Raw genomic sequence first — 20,707 nt, forward strand, 5'->3', positions numbered from 1 at the left:
CTTTTATAAATATCACATGATCTCACTCATTTATGGACTATAATGAACTGAGGAACAAAAACATATCCAGAGACAGAGAAGCATCCATCAGATCGTCAAACCTCACAGGGAAGGAAGGGAGGGTGGGGATAAGGGGAGGGAGAGATCAACCAAAGGATAGAATGCATGCATATAAGCCTAACCAATGGACACAGACAACAAGGGGGTGAGGGCATGAGTGGGGGCGGGGGTGGGAGGGTAAAGGAGGTATAAGGACAAATATGCAATACCTTAATCAATAAAGAGATTTAAAAAATAAAAATAAATTTTTAAAAAATTTTAAAGAGAAGTTATTGGAGAGGCCAACTGTGGTGGCTCAGTGGTTGAGAGCTGACCTATGAACCAGAAGGTCATGGTTCAATTCCTGGTCAGAGCACATGCCTGGGTTGCCCAATCTCATGGTTGATGTTTCTATCTTTCTCTCCCTCTCCCTTCATCTCTGAAGTCAATAAAAAATATTTTTTAAAGAAAAAAATAAATTTTAATTTTAGACCATCCTTTGTGGTTACTTTAGATCTCTGAGTTTGCAAGACTGCTATGCAGGCCTTCTCTGAGCTTGTCAGATTAGCTTGTGTCTTTCATCCACACCTGGTTTTTCGCTCAATCCCCAGTAGAGGTGTGTGGGAAGCAGCTGATCAGTGATCCAATGCTCATCTCTCTCTCCATCTCCCTTCTTCTATAAAATCAATAAAAATGTGTATATTTTTTAAAATATAAAACCAAATGTTACTTCCCTGGGGTCTTTTCCAACATGGCCAAACAGAATTAGTCATTCTCTTCTCTTTGTCTCATTGAATTTTACATGGTTTCCCGTTTGGGCAGTTTTGCACACTGAGCCCTTTATCTCCTCCTCTAGACTCTGCTCAGCCATGTCCCATTCTTCTCTGTGTCTGCACAATAAATGCTCGCAGTGTCTGGCACAGTAGTAAGTAGTTACTTAACACAATGATTCAAAAGAGGAGCTACCAGTGTATTGAACCATGTAGTCAAAGCTTTTCAGTGCTGTCACCACACATCATGTCCAGATCCTTGCTGCCCTCACCTGCAAACTTGTGCCTCCCCCGTGTACCCTTCTTCCATGAATGAAGTCTACCATTCCACTGACCTCCTTCAGGCCATCCAATTAGTCACTAAGTTCTCTAGACCTTGCTTCCCAGACATCTCTCAAATTCACCTACTTCCTTTCAGTCTTGCTTCCAGGAGCATTTACCAACCTGTCTTCATCTGTCACCACAGCACACTGCCTGGTATGTGGTGGAGGTTCCATATATGTTGAATGTATGACTTTCCTGAATTAGAACCATTTCAAATGGCCTCACATAGCCTACCAGGCTGTAAGACTGAGCTTCCTGAGGCCTACCAGGCTGTAAGACTGAGCTTCCAAGAACAACCTGTCCAGGTGATTTTTCTGAAAGACAGTGTTAAAGGTTCATCAGAGGGTTTTAGATTGACCACAGCTTTAGGAACAATTTGACTTTCTAAAAAGGTGACTCCTTTGTACCCCATTGACTTTGTCAAGGAGGTTATTTTCTCTGATTACTCCGGTCTCAAAAATTCAAGTTGCACTGGGATGTGTACATGCTCATGTAAGTTGGAAAAGAATTTGTTTCATTCCAAGTTATAAAAGAGGCCAGGATGACTGTGGCCTTAAACAAAGGGTCCCCACTAAGCATTACAGGTTTGAGTGTCCTCAAACGTAAAGTTATTGGGAGTAGTCTAGGTGGTCCCTAAAGTCACTCTTAGCTTTCAATTTCTAAAAATCTTCCTTCAAAAATTAACGCAGAAACAAAAAAACTAGAGGAGTCAAGGCAACTATAAAATCTAACAAATGGTAAGCGCTCTAAAATCAGTCAGCAACCCTAAGGTGGAGGCACTCAACAGAGTCCAGGGCTCCTGCAGGGCTGGGTGAGCAGGGCAGTAGGATGGAGAGCCATGGGTGCTGGCACATTGGCACTGAAATAGACAGTTGATAAATGTTTTCTCCCTCTTTTCTCAGCAGACGGTGCTATAGTGATTGCATCTGCCAAGTCTTATTTGAGAAATTGCTGGGCCAGTAGTTACACTGTCATTTGACTCTTCTGATGCCTCCCTGCCTTGTGGGGAGTCTCAGGTGTGTCAGGAGAGCTCTGCTCCTTCTCCTCCTCCCTCACATCTGGGTTAAGGTTAGGCAAGTTTTGGTTAGGGTCTTTGAATCCTAGGATTTGGCTGACTGTCCCCGGCCTTTGGAACATGTTGGCATGACTTCCATTACAAAAAGATGAAAAGAGAAACGGAACTTCAGTCATGTGGCTTCTGTTATCTGTAACCATGGAAAACGCTGGCCATCTGTGAGGCTCCCATTTTAACACTTTTTTCCCCCCTTCTCTCTATTTTCATCTTTTTCTTGGGAAAAACAAGCTGAGGAAGTGGAGAGGCTGGCGGCAATGCGTTCTGACTCCCTCGTCCCAGGTACCCATACCCCACCCATTCGGAGGAGAAGTAAGTTTGCCAACCTGGGAAGGATTTTCAAGCCTTGGAAATGGAGGAAGAAGAAAAGCGAAAAGTTCAAGCACACATCTGCAGGTAAGATTGTTTTTTCCTTCATTTCTCACTGGGTTTTTGTTGATTTCCACTGTGTATGTTAATTAGTAGACTTTAATTTCTGTAGGCACCAAAGGAAAAAAAAAAAAATCAAGCCTTAGAATTGCTCTTGTCTCTAATAATTATTCCATATGATTAAGACTGGCTTTTGGATTCTGTGTGTTTTCTTGTGCCTCAGAAGTGGGAGTGTTTTTAAATAACCACTTTATATGATCTATAAATATCTGCACTTACAACTCCACCTTTTCTATAATTGAATGCTTTCATTCTAGCATTGACAGTGCATTTCTTATTTTTCATCGTTATGTTCACGGTTCCAGTAAAAATCAACACACAGCAGAAAATAAGTTATATATAGTTGTTAGCAGATAGGATAGGTTATTTCATGGAGGAATTGTCTTGAATAAGTGATTCTTGGACATGGCAGGAAAACACAGGAGAGGAGAATTGGAGCATTACTGGTGACAAAGATAACTATAGTTTGTAGCCTAGTGACAGCAAAAGGAACTTGTGGCAAGTCAGCATAGCTAAGGGGTTAAGAGCATAGGCTCTCTGGAGTTTGAGTACCTGGGTTCAAGTCCCAGCTCTGATGTTTGGTAGTCACATGGCCTTTGCCCAGTTTATATAATGCTGTACCTCAGTTTCCCCATGAATAAAAAAGGGTTATGAATTGTACCTTAAATAACTTAAAATTGTGGAGAGTTCATGTGTCACACTAGATTTTTTTAAATGAGGAAGCGTGTGCTTGAGAGTAATGTATAGGTGAAGGAGTTCTGATTTCACCTTGTTTTAGAGGAGATGCTAGAAGGGCTGTGTAGATTTTTTGTTTGTTTGTTTGTTTGTTTGTTTGTTTGTTTTGATTGATTTTGCTAATTATATGTCCAGGTCATCCCAGGCCTACTGTAGTACTTTTATTTATTTATTTCTCTACATCCTAAAAAAATCAACTTGCTCTCTGTCCTCAGAATTACCACCTCCTCTATTTTTCTGGCCTCTTTCCCCTTTTCTCTCCTCTAAACACGAAAATAGGAGATATGACCTACTTTTTGTACCTGAACACTATTCCACAGACCCAGCCATTTTACTGCTAATTGCTTTTGGGGAATGAAAGAGAATAACAAACATAGGACAGTTGCAAAAAGTCTTGTATCTTAAACAGTCCTCATGGTAGACATCTCCAGTTCATGTTCTGATTCTGTTTTTTAGATGAAAGCCCCAGTGCCCCACTGCCATATATAACCTGTCAATTCCTGAGATTAGAACCAACTTCCGCATTCCACCAATCTCTATATTCACCTCACTGAATTCTCCAACCTCTCGGTCATTGCACAGATCTGTTAAGGTATATGTGTAGGTCGTGCATGCATCCCCAAGCACTATGGAGAGATTTACATGCAGGCGAAAGTCTAACTGGGTGACTCCTGTGAATCCCCTCTTCATGAGGTGACAAAGAAAAAAACACTTAGGCCATTGCATTGGAGAAGAGAAATCAAAATGAAATATATTCTTTAAGCAAATTACAGTGGCATCAAATTACTCATGAATCATTAAAAGTTTGAAAAAACATTCATTTAAAATTCTGTGGGGAGAGAGAATTAAAAAACATGTGACAGGCAAAAATGCAACTTTAATCATTTTTATTTTTAACTATTCTTAGCAAGTTTCTATGATTTCTGTGGCCAAAGTAGTTAAACTGATAGCTGAATGTTATGTGTGTGTAGTTGTTGTTGCTCTTTGAGAGACATTCAGGTTCCAAATTAGAGAAGCTGGAGGACATACTATGGAATATATCTGTATCACAATAGATGGATGGGTTCAAGATATAACTGAAGCTATTTTGTGGGTTTTTTTTTTTTTTTAAGTCAACAGTTTACATTGTAGTGTTCCTTGTACTTAACTGGATTCAGAAATGTTATTTCTTGTTTTTGGAAAGGAGAGACTTTCTGTGCTAGTTTTTAGCCAAAATGAGAAAACTATTGTCAACATAAGAATGTTTAATATCATAAATTACATATTTGCTCAAGTAATACTTTGAATTACAAACTTTCCTACACATGGATAAGAATAAAATATTAAATATACAAAAGGATTGATTGATTAATTGAGAGAAGGTAATTGGTTTGCAAGTTTTAGCTGGAATGCATATATTTGTCTTGGCTGTGTATGTATATAATATCATTTCATATGCACCGTAATGTCCATGATTTTAAATACAAAGAGTAAGTCCATATATTGCATTTATATTATGTCTTTGTATTTAAAAATGTATGTGTGTTTTTTTTAACACATAAAATTACATTAACACAGTGCACGATTGGCTTGTTATTATTTCCACAATGAGTTACATTTATAATTTGCCATAATTCTCTATCATATACTGTAGTTTTACTGTAACTCAAGATATGGGACATGTGCATCTGCATATATGCAACACCTTCAAATATTGCTTTGCAAGTTGTATAGAAATAAAAAAAAAACTACATTAGAAAATTATGATCTCAAGATTTTCCTAAATTTTGGCATCAATAGATACTATACAAAATTTTCAAAGATAGATCATGTCTCATGCTGCTCATATGCCCCTCCTATTCAAAGGCCAGTGTCCTAAAGGCCTTCAGGATTAAGACCCAGGGCTGAGTTCAGCAAGGTGGCCAAAGCACTACAGAATAGGGTTCCTCTCAGAAGCTTCTCTGCATCACCTGTGAGTGCAAGAGAGCCGTAAGGCACAGAACGTAAAACAATAGGTTCTCAGGGAGATGGCCTCCACCTGCTTTTCATTCTGCCCTCAGACATTCCATTCCGCCCAGGCCTGGGGAGCAATTAGCCTAAGGCCCAGCATCTTTTGTGTAATTGGCAATGGGTGTCCACAAAACATTCTATACCTGCCCCAGGAACAAAAACAGATTATAACATGCTAAACAGAACACACAGTGCCTCCTCAAATAGTCAGCTGCAGCCAACTTATCCAAATTTCTTATAAATAGGACTGTATTTAGAAAAAATACCCTCGACAGGAATAAGCTGTGAAGATGCCACCAAGTTGTGCTTTTGTTTCCTTTGAAGTTGCATGGGTTGGCCTTGGAAATCTACAGTGTGCCAGAGTTTCCTTTGTGTGTGTAAGCTTTACTGCGTACCTATGGCTTTGAAGAAAAACAACAGCAAAACTCCCTCAGCACCTACCACGTGCTGAAACTGTACTTGGCCCTGGAATGTATTTGTGAGCAAAACTAGACCTTGTCGGTGACCTTGTGGCCTGCACAGTGTTGCTGGAGAGGCAAATTATCAAATCACAAGAAGAAAGCTAGGTCACAGCTATGAAAGAAAGGTCCTAGGAAGAATGAAAGAATGAGGCATCAGGGGAACTTCCTCTGAGGGAGGGGTAGGCATTTGCATCCAGGCAGTAGACCAGCATTTGCAGAGTCCCTGCAGTAGAAAAAGCAGATGAACCTTCTAGTAAAGTAAGAAGGGGCAACAGCTAGAGAAGGGAGAGCAGGGAGTGTGATATGAAATGAGGCTGAGGCTGGAGATATAAGATTGGACCTACACTAGGCCTGCATCCTATAGAACAAATTAGACAAGAGTGTGAGTGATCACAGATAGACCAATTAGGAGGTCATTGGCAGAGGATAGTAAATTGGACTAATATTTGGTGGTAGGAATGGATGGATTTGGGTGCTGTTATAAGGAATAAGTGATTGAACTTGATGACAGGTCAAATGTAGGAGAGACAAAGAGAAGTGTCACAGTTGACATTTTCATGTTGGTTAAGGGTATGTGGGGGTGGCCTTTCCCAGAATGAGTATTTTGGGAGAATGGCAGGTTTGGAGGAGTGGGGGCGGGGTGAGAGTGTGGGGGAGATAAGATTGCAAGTTTTGGTATGTGTTTGTGTTGACCTTGTGATAGCCAGAGTTGGCAGTTGATTATATGGATAGCAAAGAAGAGGTCTGTGCTTGATATGTAAATGTTGGGTCATTTGCATACATATGTCAATTAGTGATGACCAAGTATGAGATCATTAGGGAACAAGTATAGAATAGAAAGAGAGTCAAAGTTGGTTCTAATGGACAAAGGAAGAATATCATTACTAATGACTGAGTGGAGAAGGATGAACCTATTAAGGAGCTATAAAGGCAGAGACTCCAGAGGTGGAAGAAAAACCAGGAGCATATGGTGTGATGGAGCTAGGATTGGAAATGCTTCAAGGATGGTATACTGAACTGTGTTCAGTACTATAATGTCAAGTGATGTATAGAAAAACACCCTTGACTTTAGTGATTCTGATCCATTAGAGGTCATTGATGATTTAGCAAAAGCTCTCTGGGTGAATTATTTGGGGATAAATGCCCGATTAGTGTAGAATGAGAAATTAGAAGGAAAGGGAAAAATAAGGCTACATCTTTAAGAAGTCTGGCTGTGAAATGAGGAAGAGATATCGGACGAGGATGGGTGATGGAGAAAACGTGTGTCTATAGAGACTCAAATGTATGTGATTTGATTGGGAGGGGGCTGTCTGTGCCTTCTGATTTGTAGTTGCTCCTTTACGATAAAAGTGACATAAACATGACCAACCCATGTGAAAGATCCCAGAGAGAAAAGGAGTTAGAAAATGTGTGAGACCCAATAAATCAGGTAAGGGAGCTGAGAAGTTAGGAGTGCGTGGGATGTAAAGCCCAGATAAAAGGGTTGGTATCAGAAGTAATGAGCACCTCCTCCACTGAAATGGAGGGAAGCAGTGGGCTGGCTGCAGAGATAGGAGTCAGGAACTTTCCAGCAACCCTATCTGATGGATGAGTTTCTTCTCTAGGTAATAAGTGAGGTCATCTCTTCACAAAGAGGAGAGGAGGGATCATTTAGAGGAAAAGCCCATTTCAGGTTGATGATTATGAATCTTCACAGTACTGCTGACTTGTTTGAGCAATTTTGGCTGTCCAGGTACATCTATGGAAGAAGCAGGTAATTGAGGGCTGGATTTTTGCCAGATGGGTAAAAAGAAAAGAAGGGGAGAGATAAATCACTACAAACTTAGTGGCATAGAGTGACAGAATCATTCTCACACACTTCTAGAGGGCAGAAGTCCAAACTCAAGGTGTGGGCAGGGTTGGTTCCTCTTGGCAGCAGACTATGAGGAAAAACCTGTGCATGCCTCTCTCCTAGGTTCTGGTAGCTGCTGGGCAATTTGTAATGTGCCTTGCTTGTTGCTGCATAACTCAAATATCTGCTTCTGTCTTCACATTGCCTTCTCCGTGTCTCAAATCCCTCCATTCTCTTAGAAGAACACCAGACATTGGAGTCAGGGTTCACACTAAACCAGGATAACCTCAACCAGAGGTTTTTAACTATATCTATAAAGACCTTGTTTCCAAGTCAGGTCACATTCTAGGTCCTGAAGGTTAGGACTTGGATATGACTTTTCAGGGACACTATTTTACCCACTTTAGTATTGGACTTTCAATTGGCTAAGGAAGGAATGGGTTGAGTATGATTAGAAAAATCAAGAATTTAAGTTCCTGGAGGTCAAAGAACTTTAAAGCAGTAGGTGGGAGCAGTGGCCAGAAACCAACTAGCAGTGCAGGAACTTGTGAGCCCAGAGCTGCATTATCGAATTAGTGATTCTCAGAATGGAGGCAAAAACAGACTAAAGCCTTGGCAGTGTGTGCCTTTGGTGGAAGAATAAGTCAGAAAATTATTTAAAATGTGGTACAGATCCTGTATCTAGTAACAAACGAAAAACAACATAGCTTACTTGCAAAATTTCATGCTGATTTAATTTGTCATTTTCAATCAAGAAACAAAGGAACTTTCCTTTTTTATTTTAACATTCAACTAGTTGCTGAATTGATGTTTTCTTGGAAAAATTCTGTGTTTTCTTTTCTCAAGTTGAGGTGTTTCAGTTCATCATCTTCTTAGGCCAATAAAGTACTGCAATTTAATTAATTCAAAGAAAATCAAAAGTTGTATTTAAATTTTCATTCCAGCTATTAGCAAACCCAACTAATGTAGGTAAAATTGTAATAAGGCAGCAACTTCCAAATAGGATTAATTGATTGCCTGTTCCTCTACTATGCCACACAATTAGAAACCTTCTTACACTGCCACCCAACTGCCAGTAGTAATGAAGGTCCAGGCCTTAACTATATAAGGAGTTCCCTTGGTACATATTGTGGTGCCCACTTGCTTTTGTCCACTGTTTTCTGTACAATAAAACACTGATGCAACAGGAGATTCTTAGGTACTCATATAAGTGTGGAGCTCCAGCCTTCTCCTTTGGCCCCTCTGCCTCGTTGGCCTTCTGCTACAGGTTCTGCTTACCCCAAAACTTCCCAGTGGAACAAGAGTCAAACCTTAATGCTGACCTGTTAGATAACTATTTCACCTAGTTCCTGGCTGCCTCTTATCCTCTGGGACAGACCCTGCTTCCTTTATTTCTTCCATCAATTTATCCAATAACTGATGACTTTAGCAACCAATAGATTTCAAGACACCCTTCCTGGGAAGCTCATCTCCAGAATTCCTAGGTTGCCATGTGATTGGGTGAGTGCATTTGCATTTCTTAGAGGAAACAGACAAACCCTAAGGTTTGCATCAGAGCTTTTCTAGATATCCTTTTATAATATAGGATTGAGGAATACAGTTAATAATAGGATTATTACCTCATATCCAGCATGAACCAACTGTTCCACTGTTAGGTCCTATGAAATATCCCTGGCATAGCTCTTGTGCTGGAAATTTATATTTTTCCCACTCAGGCAGTGAGAAAAAACTGATGGGTTGACAACATTGATGAATAATCCCATGTGTTCTTGAAAGGCAGCTGATTTAGGCCTTTGTACCCTAACTCTAATGTTCCTTTGAAATTCCCCCTGTTTATGCTAGCAGAGTAATGTTATTTACTTGGTCAGAGCTTAGGTTTTTAGACTTCAAGGGTCTCCAAGATGTTAAAGGAGACAAACCCAACTGAGTTGTAAGTTATTATCTAAGGTTCCTAGGGAAATGAATGTTTAACCAAGGAGTTGGGGAATGAATGTGAGAGAGAGTCATCTGTCCTGGTAGAAATAACAGAATGTGAGAGCTCCAGGAGAAGAGAGAAAGAGATATTGACAACCTGCAGTATGAAAAGAAGCTATGACCTGGAAAGGATTGTTAGTGGAGGAGTAGAGAGTAGTGAGAAATGAGGATAAAGAGGTGGATGAGGGTCTGCTCATAAAGGGTTTTCCATGGTGTGTTATAAAGTCTACATTTTATCCTAATGCAGCATCCTAATGAAGATATCAGGGGACTTGCCTTTTATAAGATTATTCTCTGTAGTATGGGGAAAGTTTGGAGTGATGCCAAATGTTGTTTCAAGTGTTTAATATAACTACTTCTGTATATTTGTGTCTGTAATGACAGAAAATTTACTTGTAATAGAATTAAGAGGACACCTCATTGCAAATTGAATATTAAGTGCCTCTACTGATTCTGGTAACAAGAGAACTGCTTAGCAGGTGGTTGATTATAATGTGGAGAGAGATGAAGATAGACTAAAATAGTGACACTAGGAACTTAAGACTGTGAACAGTTGCAAGAGATATTTAGGAGACAGAATGAGCAAGACTAAATTACAGATTAGATATGGAGGATGAGAGAAGAATAAAGAACTACTCTTCTGTTTCTCTATAAGCAGTTGGATGGGTGGAGGTACCACTCACTATATCAGGAACACTGAAGAGGAGAGAGTGTGTGGGGAAAATGATCATTTATTTTGGGGAGTTCTGGCTTTTGTGGTGTTTCTGTGACATTCAAGGTGGAAGGGACGTTGGACATAGAGAACTGGGTCAGCAGGGGTCTGGCTGGAAATGCAGATCTGGGCATCTGGGTCATCTTTGAGGTCATGAGATGAAAACTCCAAGGAGAGAAATGGGAACTAAGAGAAACTGCCTCAGTACCCTGAGGACTATCAGCCTGTAAGCTAGGAGCAGAGACAACAGAACCTACAGAGAAGGTGGACAAAGCCACCAGGAGAGTTAGAAAGCCAGGGAGGACCAGTGGTATCACCTGACCAGAGCAGGAGAACATTGAAAAAAGCAAGACTGTGCACTCCACCAGGTTCTGACAAGATGGTAAGGACTGAGATGAGTCCAGTGGGTTCAGTGACAGCTGGTCATTGGTGTCCTTGGGGAGAACAGTATCAGGAAAGTTGGATCGCTGGGTTCACATAGCATATGGCTGAGGAATATGTCAGGGGGAAGGAAGCGGACTTCTTCTTTGAAGAAGTTTGGCTAGAAAGGAGGAGAAATATGTAGTATTCACCAAAAGGCTATATGAGCTTGAAGGAGGTGTTGTTTGTTTAAGACTAGTCGGATTGTGTCAAGCTGCAAAATTTGCCTTAACGTGGCTTTGGCATTCCAAGGAAAACAGAAACATCAGTAGAGTGGCTGTTATGCCAAATAAATATATTTCCACACATTTTTCAGCAATGACAATTCTCATGATTAGGAAAAATAAACATGCAAGTAATTGAAGCACTATTTAGCATCTGATTTTAATAAGAAATTATCAAACCAAGTTGTATAGCTTTCAGTGTCTGACTGTAACACACATTCCTTTTGGGCGATTGGAGCATTCAGTTTCTTTGAGAGGTTGAGCACCGAAACCGGTTTGGCTCAGTGGATAGAACGTCGGTCTGTGGACTGACGGGTCCCAGGTTCGATTCCGGTTAAGGGCATGTACTATGGTTGTGGGCGCATCCCCAGTGGAGGGTATGCAGGAGGCAGCTGATCGATGTTACTCTCTCATTGATGTTTCTAACTCTCTATCCCTCTCTCTTCCTCTCTGTAAAAAAAAAATCAATAAAATATATTTTAAAAATAAAGAAAGAAAGAGGTTGAGCAAGGACAGGCAAAGGCATCTTCTTACCTGTATATCCACCAGAACCCTCAAAGAGAACATCTAGGTGTTAGACAACAAAGGTGACTTAATGGCCCTGATTCTTTTTTAAAAATCACTTATTAGATGGAATAGACTAAAGATTATGAAAATTAGTACTTTCCTAGAGCAAGAGTTACAAAGATGTAATTGTTTTCTCTCCAAGTGAACTTTACCCATCATTCTGCTATATGTCAAGAGTATAAAATCCTTAATGACAGTGACTCTGCCTTTCCCCCCTCTGTCTCCCAGCATTGAGCAGAGTACCAGACATTATGGGTTCCCAAGTGAGGTGGTCAGCCCACTATATATATTTTTAATCCTCACCCGAGGATATGTTCATTGACGAGAGAGAGAGAGAGAGAGAGAGAGAGAGAGAGAGAGAGAGAGAGAGAGAGAGAGAGAGAGAGAGAAAGAGATCAGTTGCCTCCTGTATGTGCCTCAATGGGGGCATCAAACCTGCAACCTAGTTATATGCCTGGACCAGGGAATTGAACCCACAATATTTTGGGATGACACTCCAACCAACTGAGCCACCCAGCCACAGCCAGCCCACTATATTTTTGAGGTCTTCTGTTTATAAGATCTGAGAGAGGAATGGGCAGCACACAGTAGAAGGTCCAGCCTTTGAAGAACTTGCCTTCATTCATGATTGCCTTTTAGTTTATCAGAGTTGTGCACATGTCAGACTCAATGGAAGTGTGTTGAATCTCAGGTCATTTGTGCAGCACTATTGTTTGGGTTATGTGTTGCTATGTAATGAAACATCCCCTAACTTAGTGGCTTAAAACAACAACTTAGTCATAGTATCTTCTGTGGCCAGAGGATTGACTGAGCTCAGCTGAGTGGTTCTTCTGCTGGCCTCTCTTAGTGGGTCTCATGTGTCTGAAGACATATGGAATCAGGGTCATCTAGAATCACTGAGGCTCATGGGGGACATGGGGAGAGCTGTCCCCTCTCCTTCTCCATGTGTTTTCATAGCTTTTCCATATGAGCTCTCCCCATGTCCTCTCCAGCAGGGCTGCTCAGTGCCCCCAGGAGCACCAAAGTAGACACTGCTGGGCCTTTTAAAGACTCAGGTCCAGAACTGGCCCTGTACCACATTCGCAATATTCTGTTGATTAAGACAAGTCACAGAAGCAGCCTAGTTGGAGCAGACAAACAAGGGTATGAATGCAAGGGTATGAATTCATCAGGGGCTGTCTTTGGAAGTCAGCTGCCACTGTTGTTCAAGGTGTGACAAAACTACAGTTGCTGTTTATTCCCTTCTACCTAGGCATAAATTGCTTCAGTAGTCACTATCATCATGATTTTTCCATGGATGTGAAATATGCATGACCCTTTCCATGCCTTGTTGACTTTAATTTCCCAGAAGACCTACATGGTGTTATTAATTGCATTTGACAGATAAAGAAACTGAGGCTTAGAGAGGCTAAATAATTTCCAGTTAGATGGCAAAATTTAGCCTATGCTTGTATTACCTATGTTACATTTTGGATCCCTGAGTATGAGAACTCTTAATTCAGATGTTTTAAAATATAATTCATCTCTACTTCACGGTAATATTACAAAATGTTTTCCTTTTCTGACACATCTGTATATAGCTAAAATATGAAGGAAGAGAAGTCATAATATGAGTCTTTTTTTAATGCCCTTAGAGCAGTGGTTACCATCTCACTTGTCTTTGCATCTCAGTGTCCAGCTTGATGCATTTACAAGGCAGACACTACTTGTCGAATGGCTAAAAGAGTGAATTGATACTGGCTCCAAACAAATACCATTCAAAATCATTGCATTAATGTTTTCTATGAAACACAATCTCTTTCTTCTATATAACATATAGGAATAAAATATGCATGGAAAGGTAAGCAAACATTACACAGGCCTCTGAGGTGGTTGCTAGATTTGGGGTTCAATATTCCCAGAACTAATTCTATGAAAGGACACAAGCCTTCCAGCATTTATCATTAGATGTGTGTTTGGTGACTGGCTTCTAAGTTCAGCAGGAGCTCCATGCAGGAAGGTAGTCAGAGGCAGAGATCACAGCACAGACCAGGCAGACTCACTGCAAGTTCCTCAGGTCAGGTCCTCCCCTTGCTGCTCAGTTCCTTCATCTAAAATAGAAATAAAGCTGGCACCTCACAGAGTTGTGAGGATTGAAAAGGAACTTAATTCTGGAAAGCTCTTGGAATCATACCGTGCAGAGAATAATTCTAAGTTTTATCTACCATGAGTTCTTTTTCTAGAAATTCATTAAAAAAACAAACATCCAGGACCAAAGCAAGACTCCTTATTTCCAGCCTTTAAATGGTGTGTATACCAGATGATAACCCTGATGGAGTTTCTTAGATGTAGGTGTTGTTTCTTCTGGTCCTTGGTTTTGGGGCCTAATTTCCGACACTGCAGTTCCGCGGAGCTGGAGTTTATTCCGTGTTTTCCTGGGCTCCAACTAGCTCACTGAAGTATTTCCTCCTCTCAGTGAATTCACAACTTAGAGAATAGACACAGTGGCTCTGAGGAAGTGCTCCTCCTATTTCCCCTTGGCTGCATCATAGACAGAAGCACACACAGCATGCAAAGAGGTGTTCTCAGGGGAAGTAACATGTGTGTTGTCTCTTTTGGAAATATTAGAGCTCTGTGGCAAGTCAGATTGCTCAAAAATGGAGAAAGATGTAAACAGGAGGACTGTATGCTCTATTTTTCATCCCTACATGTCTTTGAGGGTAAAATGAGATGCCATGACTATGGAGGGCAGGGCAGGGAGCACTAACAGGTCTGTGCCAGGCAAGGTGGGGTGCGGGTCAGTCTATACAAAGCCACCAGGACAGAACCTGCAAACCCTGAGGCCAGTTTACAAATAGAAAAGTGCCAGTTACTTTCTAAGAGAACATAGAAGGGACCATTGGAACCAAGACTCTTAAAATCATTAGAATGGCCTTCATCTGCCTGCCTTTCTGTGAAATTAATGAATGAGGCTTGAGTCCATTAGCATCTTTACAGAATTGGATTTCTTTGTTCCTTGCCTCCTTCTGCACTTCTTAGACTGATGTCTTGATTGCAAGTTCTGTCCCAGTGATAATTTCTTCAACAAATAATTTACTCTCCCTTCCTTCCTCCCGCCTCTCACTCTCCAAAGTCCATGGCTGCTCCTGCCATCTGCTCCCACACCAGCAGGCCCAGATGCGGTTCCAGCTTGCCCGCCTTCAGGAGGGCACCATACACCCTGTTGCTGCCTCCCACAACCAGGCCTGGAGAGCACTTTGGACTCGCCTTGAACACTTCTCTGTGTTCTACACATTCTTCTTCCTTTATTTCTCTCCTGCCCATGTCCTAGAGCACTCATTTCTCCCAGTTCTAGTTCCAATGTCTCCAAAGTTCATTCAGTTCGTTGAATGGCTGCCCCAGACACACATCCCCATTTGCAGATCCAGCCTCCACCTCCAGGCCAGCCCTCTGCAGGACCTTTGCACTGTCACCCCAAATAAATATGTCTAGAGGGATGCCTTCTTTATGCCCTGACAGGCTTCCCCCCACAAGCACCCTGACTCTATTAATGATCATCATTCACTTAGGGGCCACCTTTGAATCAAGTCTACAGGATTTTACTCTGCATTCAGTCCAATTACAGACCTGTGCTTTCCTTTCTCCACTATCACTTTAGCATAGACATTCATCTGGGTCCCCTTTTTTCCCCCAGCATCCTTTGACCTTTTCCCTTTGACTTTTTAAATTAACATAAACTTGATAATATCACATTCATACTACTACCATGTTTCCCCAAAAATAAGACATCCTCCAAAAATAAAACTTACAGGTTTCCTTCTGAGTGAAATATAAGGCATCCCCCTGAAAATAAGGCCCCCCCTAGGCTAAACATGAGAGATTTGGTCCACTGATTCTGAAAGAAATGGAGTCACAAGAAATTCACCAGGAAATTCAGGAATTGGATTGTTATGATGATGTTCCAGAAGATGATGACATGATTGCCATTGAATAAATGAGTAAATTCTTGATACTGTAGGATTCACAGTTTGTCTGGTTTGTGTTGAAAGCTACCGTACTACTGTACCGTATACAGGTAATAAATTTCCTTTATTTTCATTTAACAATAAATGTGTACCGTATTCTTCTTCATGGAAAAATAAGACATCCCCTGAAAATAAGACCTAGCACATCTTTGGGAGCAAAAATTAATATAAGACACTGTCTTATTTTGGGGGAAACAGGGTAATAGCAACTGTAATTGCTAATAGTTGTGCCCACTAACTGACAAATACTGAACCAGCTGCGATGGAGCCCTCAGTGATCCTGTGAGGAAGTTGCAGTTACTATGCTATAGATGAGAATAATGAGGCAGAGGAAAGGCCAGGAACTTGCCTGGGATCGCTTGGCTGGTGAATGGTGAAACTAGAGGATTGGGATGCAAGGCTCTCTCACTCAGAGGCTTCTAGGGTTTGCTTGGAAATATCCCTGCTACGTGTGACTGAAAAGTACAAAGAGTGAAAGATGTATGTGTAGCTAGATCAGTGTTAAACAGACTTGAATTCAGAAAGCTGATCTCAGGAACAAAAAATAATATTGCAGATAGAACTTGGTGTTGTCAACGACTGATGCTAACCTTCTTGAGGCAGAGAAAGATTCCTATATAATGCATAATAACTTGCCTCTTAAAAAAAACATTTCCTTTATGTATTGGTTGGTTGATTTATTTTGTTGTTGGTTTCCTTGTTGAGTTGCTGGAGATATAGGAATGACTTTAGACAAGGAATCAATTATGATTTAGGGCTTGTTTGACAAAAATAAATATCAAGTAACCTTAATAGAGAGAGAAATAGACCATGAGGCCACTCATGCATCAAACAGTTTTTGAAGGTCAGTTTTAAAGGTCTTCCTTCTTCCTTTTCTTAGCTGAAGGGAGAGTTTGTGTGGGGGTGAAGTGTGAATATAAAATGTGCGAGGTTTTGATGAAGTCACACAAATGAAAGAAAGCATTGTGTACGAAGAACCTGCTTTGAGTGGTAGTCTGACCTGGGGATGGAGGACGTGTATGATAATCTCGCATGCCTCAGAGGACCTTGCTGTTGAATCACAAGGAGTTATAATTAAGCGATGCTGTAAGAGGTCTTTGTGGAGAAGAAGTCGGAGAGGGGAGCTAATGATGTTCAGATGCAGATATAATTTTGGCATAGAAGACTATTGTAAGATTAGTCTATTTTTATCCCCAAATTAACCAAGTGTGAGTCTGAAGAGAATGACTCTCTTCTATAGCATAGCAGCATCTTTGTGTGCTTTGGAAGCTGTTTTGTCCAGACTGCTGGGCCTTCCAGCCCCTGGTTTTGGGGAAACTGTAAGATGCTCAAAAATTGTAGGAAGCTGCTTGCCACCACTGCATGTTGTTGTCAAGGACACCTATGAACGGGCCTTTACATGTGGGAAGGGGTTGTTTAATGCAGGAGTCTGAGCATCATGCTGATTACATTTTCAGATGTTTCTATGAAGAGTCTATGAAGTAACTATGAGCTGTCATTCCACAATAATATGCTCCTATGTAAAACAAAATTTATACAGCTTATCCACCATAGCACAAAACTCCATTTCATGCATGGATACCTGGAAAGATTCATTACCAGAAAATTCGCCATTACAAGGAGGAGGATTCTCACCTGCCTCATGAATGATTGAAGCATCGCTTGATAGATCTGAGTTAGGTGGATATTCCCAGAGACAGTCATAATAATAGGTCTTCCTGGATGGCCACAGTCCATGTCTCTGGTGGTTCTGGAAAGACCAGTCAGCTCAGGTGTGTTGAATTCTAATCGTCGCTACGTAACTACATGTGTCTAAATGAGTCACTGAACATGCTCATCACAACTGCAACCCCACGTAATGTAAAGGAAACTTAGAGGTGTTTTTAAAATAAAAGTAATACATTACATTAAAGTTTGAAAATAGAACATTTGCCCTTCCTGACACTTACAAATTGTGATCATTTATACATGTTTATGTGTGTTGTTTCATATAGTTTCATATAGTTTAATTCAAAGTATAAATATAATTTTGTCTTGCTCTCTTGTTTTATTTTACTTGTTTAATTTTGTGGTATGTTGTAGTGGAACTCTTACTCCTGGTCAGCCGTGTCACCTCCCTAATGATTGTCAACCATCCCCTTGGGTGTTCAGGGTTATAAATACCCTGTGCAAACATCAGTATGGGCAGCGTTTGTTTTATTTTGTGCATTCTTCTTCAGGGTGGAGACCTGGTTCTGGGGCACATTGGGCATGAATATGTTTTTGTGACTCTTGCTTTCTGAAAAGGTTGTGGTGTGATGTGTCGAGTGATGACTTTGTGCTCAGCAGCGTTGGAATAGGAGATGTGAGTGGTGCTGTTATACAGTATGTGTGTCAGTGGGAAGTCAGCCAGCAACCAGGGGAGCAGAGGCTCTTTTCTAGGCTCTTCCATCATCAGCTAGTCTGTTCCTCAGGGAACTGGGATGGTCCTTAGGGAACATGTGATCATCAGCCTCTGTTTAGGCTGATTTGAATATTGCAATCCACTAGTAGTCTAGCATTTTCCTCCTCAGAATAACTGAACTTTAGTGAGAACATTAATATGGACCAGCTGGGAGGTACCTGGTATTATTACCAGTATTAACTAGCAGAAACCGTAAAGATATATTATTTACAAGTGGGCTCTGATATCAAATTAACAAGAAAAAATAAAATACTTGAGGGAATAGCAGAATATTTCCTAATGGTTTGTTATTTCAGGTGAATTACATGAAAACTGAAATTCTTTAACCATTGATTTTGAGGCAAAGGGATCTACCAAGAGGAGGCTTAGAAGAGACCAGATCACAGGCCCCTTTTTGTCATATTAGGGACAGGACTTTACCTGTAGGCAGTGAGTCACCATTACAGATTTAATTCAGGGAAGTAGCACAGTTCACATTTTCAATTCAAAACAAATTATCTGAGCAAAGGATATGAACTAGCAAATCAAAGAAAACTGCAAATGTCCCATATACATAAAAAAATCTTATCCTCACTTGTAATGAATAAACATAACAAAACAAATTGAAACTAGTGAGATGCTGTTTTTCACTTATGGCTTAGGCAAAGATAAAAGAAATCGATTAGTACACTGAGTCAGCTAGGAAAGTGGAAAACAGCCGCTAACTTACAGCGCTGGTGGGAGGATGAATCAGAGCAAGCTTTTCAGAGGACAATTTGGCAAGAGTAACCAGAATTTCAAATGCACTTACCTTTGACCTTGCTATTCATCATATCTAGCAAAGGACGTTCAGGCAAGGAAGAAGATTCCAAACAGGAAAAGAAGGTGCTTCCTAAAAACAGCTGTGAGGAAGGGCATGCTTGGAGGAGCTATAATTTCCAGGAATTTAACCTACATGTGTGCTTGCAGAAATACAGTGAGATGGATGTGCAAGGTTGTTCACCATAGATTATTTATAATATCTGAAACTGGAAACAGGACAAATACCATTAGCAGGCCTGGTTACATAAATCATGTTCTTTGTAAAACAGTGAAGTGCCACTGAGACACACACAAAAAAATATGAGGTGGAGTTTTATATTTAAACTAGATACCTGGTGCATGAAATTAATGATTGGGGGTTGGGGGGGGGGGGGGGAAGAGGGGCTTAGCCCAGCCTGCACCCTCTCCAATCTGAAACCCCTTGAGGGATGTCCGACTGCCCATTCAGGCCTAAACGTGCAGTCAGACATCCCTCTCACAATCCAGGACTGCTGGCTCCCAACTGTTCGCCTGCCTGCCTTCTTGATTGCCCCTAACTGCTTCTGTCTGCCAGCTTAATCACCCCCTAACCACTCCCCTGCAAACCTGATTGATGCCTGCCTAACTGCTCCTTTGCCAGCCTGTTTGCACCTGCAGGCCTAGCCACCCCTAACTGCACTCCCCTTCAGGCCTTATCATCCCTAACTGCCCTCCCTCCATGCCTGGGTACCCCCTAACTGCCCTTCCCTGAAGGCCCGGTCGCCCCCAACTTCCCTCCTCTGCTGGCCTGGTCACCCCTAACTGTCCTCCTCTAAAGGCCTGATTGCTCACAACTGCCCTCCCTTGCAGGCCTGGTCCCTTCCAACTGCCCTCCCCTGCTGGCCATCTTGTGGTGGCCATCTTGTGTCCACATGAGGACAGAATCTTTGACCACATGGGAGCAGCCATCTTTGTGTGTTAGAGTCATGGTCAATTTGCATATTACTATTTTATTAGATAGGATAGAGGCCTGGTGCATGGGTAGGGGCCGGCTGGTTTGCCCTGAAGGGTGTCTCGAATCAAGCTGGGGGTTCCCTTGGGGTGTGGGGTGGCCTGGGCAAGGGGCCTGTGGTGGTTTGCAGGCTGGCCACACACACCCTCACCCCCCAACCCTGGTGACCCAAGCAGAGGCCCTGGTATCAGGGTTTATTTATCTTCTACAATTGAAACTTTGTAGCCTGGAGCAAAGCCAAACCTCCTGCTTGCTCCATGGCGGCAGCCATTTCTGTTGGAATTTATTTATCTTCTATAATTGAAACTTTGTAGCATTAAGTGGAGGCCTGGGCCAATCAGGGAGTGCAGAAAGCTTGGCTTCCTCCATTGCTGGGGGCAATCCTAGCCTCCTGCTCTCTCTAGCTCTGTGGCTGCCACCATTTCTTTTGGGATTTATTTATCTTCTATAATTAAAACTTTGTAGCCTTAAGTGGATACCTGGGCCTGCCAGGGTGTACGGAAAGCTTGGCTTCCTCCATCGCCAGGGAAACCCAAGCCTCCCTCCTGCTCACTCAGTGGCCGCAGCCATCTTGATTGGGGTTAATTTGCATACCCTCTCCTGATTGGATGGTGGGCGTGGCTGGTGGTGTAGTGGAGTGATTGTTAATTTGCATATTGCCCTTTTATTAGATAGGATATGGAAAGAACTTTAAGGTGTACAGTTAAGTGAGAAAAGAAAGGCAAGGTGCAGAGCAGTATGTGTGTTATAATATTATTCGTGTTAATTTTATTTATTTTTTAGTTCAACATTCCATCTTTTTTGTTTTTTAACAAAATTTGTATGTATTTAAGGTATGCAACTATGATGGTTTGCTATACATTTAGGAAAATTATCATTATATTCAATTTAATTATCATATTATTTCCTCACATAGTTACCAATTTTTATACGTGATGAGAG

The 20,707-nt window shown here is 41.4% G+C and overlaps 1 protein-coding gene across 8 annotated transcripts in view; it reads left to right on the top strand.

Annotated features, from left to right (window-relative positions):
- PHACTR1 (phosphatase and actin regulator 1) overlaps positions 1 to 20,707 on the top strand; it is a 520,404-nt gene that overhangs the window by 332,294 nt on the left and 167,403 nt on the right. For all 8 annotated transcript variants that reach the window (XM_084872731.1, XM_084872730.1, XM_084872734.1 and 5 more), the window contains one exon: positions 2,437 to 2,601. In XM_084872731.1, the coding sequence (XP_084728857.1) occupies positions 2,437 to 2,601 (165 nt within the window). The remainder of the gene's footprint in view (positions 1 to 2,436; positions 2,602 to 20,707) is intronic.

This window comes from Pipistrellus hanaki (genome assembly GCF_964339955.1).
Source record: "Pipistrellus hanaki genome assembly, chromosome: 2".
Taxonomy (NCBI): Eukaryota; Metazoa; Chordata; class Mammalia; order Chiroptera; family Vespertilionidae; genus Pipistrellus; species Pipistrellus hanaki.